The sequence below is a fragment of the Mercurialis annua genome, linkage group LG2, assembly GCF_937616625.2.
Source record: "Mercurialis annua linkage group LG2, ddMerAnnu1.2, whole genome shotgun sequence".
Lineage (NCBI taxonomy): Eukaryota > Viridiplantae > Streptophyta > Magnoliopsida > Malpighiales > Euphorbiaceae > Mercurialis > Mercurialis annua.
In genome coordinates, this window is record NC_065571.1 from 11,920,722 (window position 1) to 11,927,388 (window position 6,667).

At 32.1% G+C, this 6,667-nt stretch overlaps 1 protein-coding gene across 1 annotated transcript; it reads right to left on the reverse strand.

Annotated features, from left to right (window-relative positions):
• Positions 1 to 3,468: 3,468 nt before the first annotated feature.
• On the reverse strand, positions 3,469 to 4,056 carry LOC126668184 (putative F-box protein At3g16210). The gene has a single exon (XM_050361395.1). The coding sequence runs from the start codon at positions 4,054 to 4,056 to the stop codon at positions 3,469 to 3,471; it is 588 nt and encodes a 195-aa protein (XP_050217352.1).
• Between the last annotated feature and the right edge of the window lie 2,611 nt (positions 4,057 to 6,667).

A 6,667-nucleotide genomic window follows, 5' to 3' on the forward strand; every position in this document is an offset into this window, starting at 1 on the left:
AACGGCGATATTTGGTCTTAGGGGGTTTTGTGAGCGCCGCCTCAAAGTTCAGGGAGTTTACTGCCCGTTTTTTTACTTCGGGGGGTTTAGCGCCCGCACCCCCAAAGTTGAGGTGCCATGGGTGATTATTAGCCCATCTTATATCAAAATGGTACCCAACCTTTATTTTGTATCAAAATATACCCAACCTTCTAACGCTTGTATCAAAATAGTTTTTTAAACAAATTCCGGCCACTTTTGATGACGTGGCAACCGGAAAACTAATTTTTTATATTTTTACCAGATCCCATGACAAATAAGATTTTATATAATTTAAAAAATTAAAACGAACTCTTATTTTACATCAATAAAAAAAATATTTTCCCGGTTGCCACGTCATCAAAAGTGGCTGGAAAATATTAAAAAAACCATTTTGAAACAAATGTTAGAAGGTTGGATACCATTTTGATACAAATTAAAGGTTGGGTACCATTTTGGCTAATGACCCTCAAAGCGTCCTTGAAACTTGTGTCTTGAGGATCAAATAAGTATATTTTCATTTTTTTGAGTCAATTAAATTCAAAATTTGTATTTTTAATCAAATAAACCATTTGAATTAATTAGATCTCGAAATTTGCATTTGGGGATCAAATAAGTCCACATTTGAGGTGTACAATTTTAGAATTATTTGACCAAAATTAAAAAAAATGGATTTAATTGACTCAAAAATTATAATTAAAAAAATTAAAATTTGTCTTGATTTGAGAGGTTGTTTGCTATTTTTTGATTGATGTATGGGTTAAAGAAAATATTTTTATAATTTTTTAATTTTTTAAAAACTCATAAGAAAAACAGTATTTCGAAATAATTATCTAACAAAGAGTCAACACGGCCCTAATATCTCGAGATCAAATAAGTGCATTTTATCTTTGGGAAGTTTAGCAAAATACCTAAAAAACTAAAAATATTTGCAAAATTTAACTCATAAACTGAAAGTTTACAAACGTACCTAAAAAAATTAAATATTTATTTTTTTACTCCGCAGTGCAAACAGTTTCAAACAGTTGCAAACAGTTTCAAAAAACACAATTTGAAACCGTTTTACAAAACTTTTCGCATACAGTTTCAAATAGAGTTTCAAACAGTTTAAAAAAAATCAATTTGAAACTGTTTTATAAACTGTTTCAAAAACAGTTTATAATAGAGTTTCAAACGGTTTATAACGGTTTATTAAAAAATAATTTGAAACCGTTTTCAAAAACAGTTTCAAACGGTTTCTAAAAAACAGTTTCAAACAGTTTACAGAGTATTTTTATAAATTTTCAGAGTAAAAAAATAAATCTTCAGAAAAAAAGGTAAAAAAATAAATTTTCAAAAACGGAGTATTTTTACAAATATTTTTAAAAAACGGAGTATTTTTTGCAATTTCCCTTTATCTTTTTGGATCAATTAGATTCAAAATTTGTATCTTCAGGGTCAAATAAATCCAAATTATTATTATTATTTTTCAGAGGGTGATTGCTTAATTAGAAACTATGCATCAGAAACAAGCTTATTGACCGGAAAGGAAACACTTTCGTCATCCTTACCAAAGAAGACATCCCATTTAGCTAGTGAGTGCCCAACTTGGTTACTGATTTGAATAAACAAAACATCTCTACCATTACAACTAGCTAAACAGTCTTCGATACGAAGTTGAATGTGATCGAAGGCTTTCTCGGGATTCAGCAGTCTACAGATAACATTTAAACCAAAGTGAACTACACAAGCTTCGACTAATCCAGCATTCAAAATTCCATGCAAAATTGACACTCCACTACGTAAAAGTGCACCAGAATAATCTCTACACACTACACTCATAATAGAGAAGTTTCTGTCAACAAAATCTGCAGCATCTAAGTTAATTTTAAGGACCTGAGGAGGAGAAGGCGGTGTCCAAACCTGCATAGCTAGACCTTGTGGAACGTTGCTTATCAACAATAACATGACTACAACCGTGTTCTAACATGGGTTGGATACAATGAAATAGCTTTGGAGGTGAGTTTTGGTTGTGATGTGTGTCTAATATTTTATGTTGATCTCGTTTAATTATGTTTCTTGTGTCGTTCAAGTTTTTGTGAAGATTCAAGTTTTTTTGTTGTCGGTTTATGTTCGCTTCATCAAATTTTCAATGATCCGGGCTTGCATGTTGCAGATTTTTGATGGATCAAATGTAGTTTTAACGCTGTTATGTAATTTTAACTTTTAAAGTTTGTAAAGCGATCCACAATCTTAGTGTTTGTGTTTTTAGCATAGATATGATTTGGTTTAAACAGAGTATACACTGTAAAAGAAATTCTGCGAGATGTTCTCGTAAATTCACATTATTGAAGCATGACGTGAGACTGAAAATTTACAGTATGTACGAGTTCCGTTGGGAAAATAAGTAATTAATCAATGTTTCTTTTATGTCCTATTTTTCAGACTCTCAATAAATGGCAAAGCACTTCAATCAGCTGCAGGAAACAAATTTTCTCTCAAACACATAAGTATTTCCATCGAATGTCTATGGTTTAGGAAAGGTTACGGCCTTAATAATCAAAATATACTATCCTCCTGCACATTCATGTAGCTTTTTATGTTGAACTGGCTTTAGATTAGCTCTATGCAATGTCCTTGCCAAAACATTGTAATTTGTAATGCTTCCAACAGTACGTAAATTCTGCAAAATCCACTGAAAAAGATTACAAGGAGCTAAAAGCAAAGCTAAGTAATTAGAGTATGTTGGACAAGAAACTGGATAGCGTATTGGTTGACAAACAAGCGAAAAGGTAGTCTGTCATGCAACTTATTTTGGATGTTGTCGTTTTTATCTGGACGAACACATAGGAGCTTTGATCACGTCTCTCCTTTCCACAGCGCGATAATTAAATGAGTCACCAAGGGCGTTAGAGAAAGAAGGAGATTCAAGGTGTAAGGATGCTACCAAGGAGTTTAATAATGTCAAGCAAGGAAAAGGATTGAAACTGTAGTATCAGAGGTGATATGTAATTTCTTTCTAGTTTTATGCTAATTGATCCATACAATCCTGAAGTTGCTTAGCATTTAATCTGACAGTGTTCAGTTTAGAAAGGTTGATGCCATTACTCGAAAAACAAACTCGGTAAAAGAATTTGGAGCTGCTAAAGTGCAAGAATTAGTTCATAAAGGCGAAGAGATTGCAGTGTCGATGCATGTAAACTTCTAGACGGCTATAGATAATAAATATAGAGTTCTAGAGTTTCAAAAACATTTTCCGAAAAAGAAAAGAGATGGCGAATTAGGAAGAGTCTTGAATTGCGCAGTGAAGCATACATAAACTAAGACTATTGTCTACTTTTAAACATTTGCTTAGGCATTTGAGAGTTGTAGTTCAGTTGAATTAGGAAGATTCTTGAATTGCGCAATGAACAAGATTGAACCAACCATTTTGCAGAAGCTTTAAAGATTCTTGAATTGCGCAATGAAGTTTTAAAAAATATAGTTGCGACCAACACTAGTAATAGTAATTTTCTTCCAAGAATTAGAATTGAGTGAATATAGAAGCACGTTAGTAATAGAGTCTATAGCTAAGTGAGCCAAAAATAATTTGTAATCGTTGGTTCTTGAATCAAACCCAAACCCCATTAATTTATTGCGAATCCAACCAAAAGGATGAGCACTATATTTAGGTATCACCAAGGATTTTCTAATGCAAGGGTTACAAATAATGAGCTTATCTATGCGGCTGTTTTGATAGCAGAGGCAGACAAGACCACCACTCGAGCCGATCACTTCACCGACTTCGTCGGGTGGGTTGCAAACTGGTTGGAGAAACAGGTACTCATCGAAATCTTCGTCGTCAAAACGCATAGAGTATTTGTATTTTAAGTCTCGCCCATCATAGTGAAGAATAAAGATGCAAGGGTGATGTTTGTTTGATGAGAAAGTAGGGATGAAATTAGGGTTTTTGATGATAGAATTCCATAACTTGCAAGCACAACTAAATTTCAAAACAGACTTGGCAGGCAATCTGCTTAATATTTGAACTACAATCTCTTCAGGCAAGAATTCAAACATCTCCTCTGTGTTTTTGTTTTTTCAGATTCTTTTGCTTCTTTCAAGATTCAACCTTTTCTACTGCATAGCCAAACCCTAATTTTTAATAACTGTTTGTCTTTTAGACGATCCAAGTATCTATTTCTTTTTTTTTTGGTAAGCCCATCCGGTTTCCAAGGCTTCGCCCTGACTAATCCGGATCCGACCCGCGTCGCGCACCTGGCATGGTGGGTGAGTCTACCAGTGGGAATTTTCTGCATTCACAAGGACTCGAACCCGAGACCTTGCTTAAGCGATATCAAGCCGCTTACCACTTGAACCAACCCCCATTGGTCAAGTATCTATTTCTATTATGCTAATTGGAGGATAATTATTTCAGAAATATTGTTTTCCTTTATATGTTTTATAAACTTGAAAATTATAAAGATGCTTTTATTAACCCCCTCGAGTCAAGACTAATTTTAATTTTTTTTAATAAAACTAAAATAATTATTTTAATTGTTTTTGAGGAAAATTGCTTTATTAGAAATTGAGTAACAGAAACAAACTCATCGACCGGAAAAGGAACACCTCCGTCAAACAAGCGATCCTTACCGAGAAATACATCTCATTTAGCTAGAGAGTGCGCAACTTGGTTATAATCTCTTCTAACATGAATAAACGGGACATTTCTACCGTTACGACAAGCTAAACAGTCTTCGATAGGAAGTTGAATGTGATCGAAATGTATATATTACAAAAAAAAATATATGTTAATTATTTTTCATTCAATATAATAAATAAATCAATCAATCAAAACAAAAAGTAGTTAATTATCAAAAAACAAAAACAAAAAGTAGTTAATATTACTCATTTTTAATATTTTTTATTATTTTTTATCTATATAAAATAAATTAAAGAATCAATATTAGAAAGTCTAAACAATTATATTTTGTAAAATGCTTTTTATTATATATAAAATGACAAAGAAAATCTTCAGAGATGTTCTAAGTATTTTAAAATAGGTATAATTACTACTAACCTCATGAGATTTGTTTCGAAATATTATTTTCCCTATGAGTTCTCAAAACGACTATTTACCCGCTCATATTGTGTTTTTTTAACTAAAAACCCCTTCCACAAAAGTGTTTTAGTTAGCTGAAATAAGGAGGACAATCATCGTTTTTTAAAATTTATGGGGGAGGTAGTTTTTCGGACAAAATTCCATGGGATAATAGTAATTAACACTTTAAATATGAGGCCATCCAAGATAAAATTTAAAATTTTACAATAAGTTAATTTTTTAAAAAATATATATATTATTTATCTTTTTAATAAAAAAACATAATAAATAAATATTTTTTTATCATAGGGCTAATTTTCATTGATAGAAGTAGAGTTCGATATAAAAGTAAATGACTACTCAAAAACACTGAATAATCCAATCAGAAAGTGAATAGTGATTATTGCAAATGTAATCATTCAGAAAGGCTTTTTAGCCATTAAATAGGTCACCCAATTACAATCTCGTTTAATAAATTAAAATTTAATTCCCAAGAAGTGGAGAATTAGTGCATGAATATCCACTAGAATTACTTTGGCATTCCTGTCGTCAGTAGAAGAAGAATTGGGTTAAAGATTCTGGGGGTCACTCAACTTTTCCTAAGTTACAAAATGGTCACTGAACAATTTTTTGTTCCTAAATGATAACTGCACTTTGTAATGAATGACTTCCGGCGATCACTAAATGAAATACGGTGACTTTTATCCTACATGGCTTGCCGGAAGCTGAATCACGTCTGTCCCTTTGCCATGTCATCGTCTTCTTCTTTAAATTTTTCATTTTTTCTCCATTAAATATAAAAAAAAAAAAATCTATTAAACTTAATTTGTTTATAGAATCAATTTTTACAAATTTTTACAAATTTTTACGGAATTAATACTAAATCTTACGGAATCAATTTTAATAGAATTCATTTTTTTATAAACACCAAAAATAGAAAAAACACATTAATATAAAATAAAAACAAATTCATTCATTTTTTGGCATCAAGAACATCAGAAACATAACCATTTCAAAGTCTCATAAACAGAACCAGATTTATCAAAGTCTTTCAAGAAATCAATGAAACTCCTCTTACTGTTTTCCTCTTTATCAGCAATATCATTAATCTTGAAATCTTGAAAATAGTCTTGACTTGCAGTCCCTGAAATCTGCTGTTCTCTAGAGACTGAGACTTGAATCTGATGATCTTTTGATAGTAACGAAAGTGTAAAATCACCTACCCTCCATAGTGGTTTGAAGGGAAAGAACAGATGGGTTCGTTCTTCATATGGGTTCAAACCCAGATGAAGAACACGTCTCTTTCGTCTGGGTTCATACCCATACGAAGAACACGTCCGGGGATGAACCCAGACGAGTTCTTCGTCTGGGTTTGAACCCAAACGAAGGAGATCTGTCTCCTTCGTTTGGGTTCAAACCCAGACAAAGAAATTGTCTGGATTTGAACCCAGATTCGTCTGGATTTGAGAATTCGAAAAAGAAAAATGATTTTTGATTGTTTTGGTGTTTACTATAATTTATTGGCCAAATGTTATAAAAAGGTTAAACCTTTCATAAAAGTTTCACAAAAGTCCTGACCTTTCAATTTGT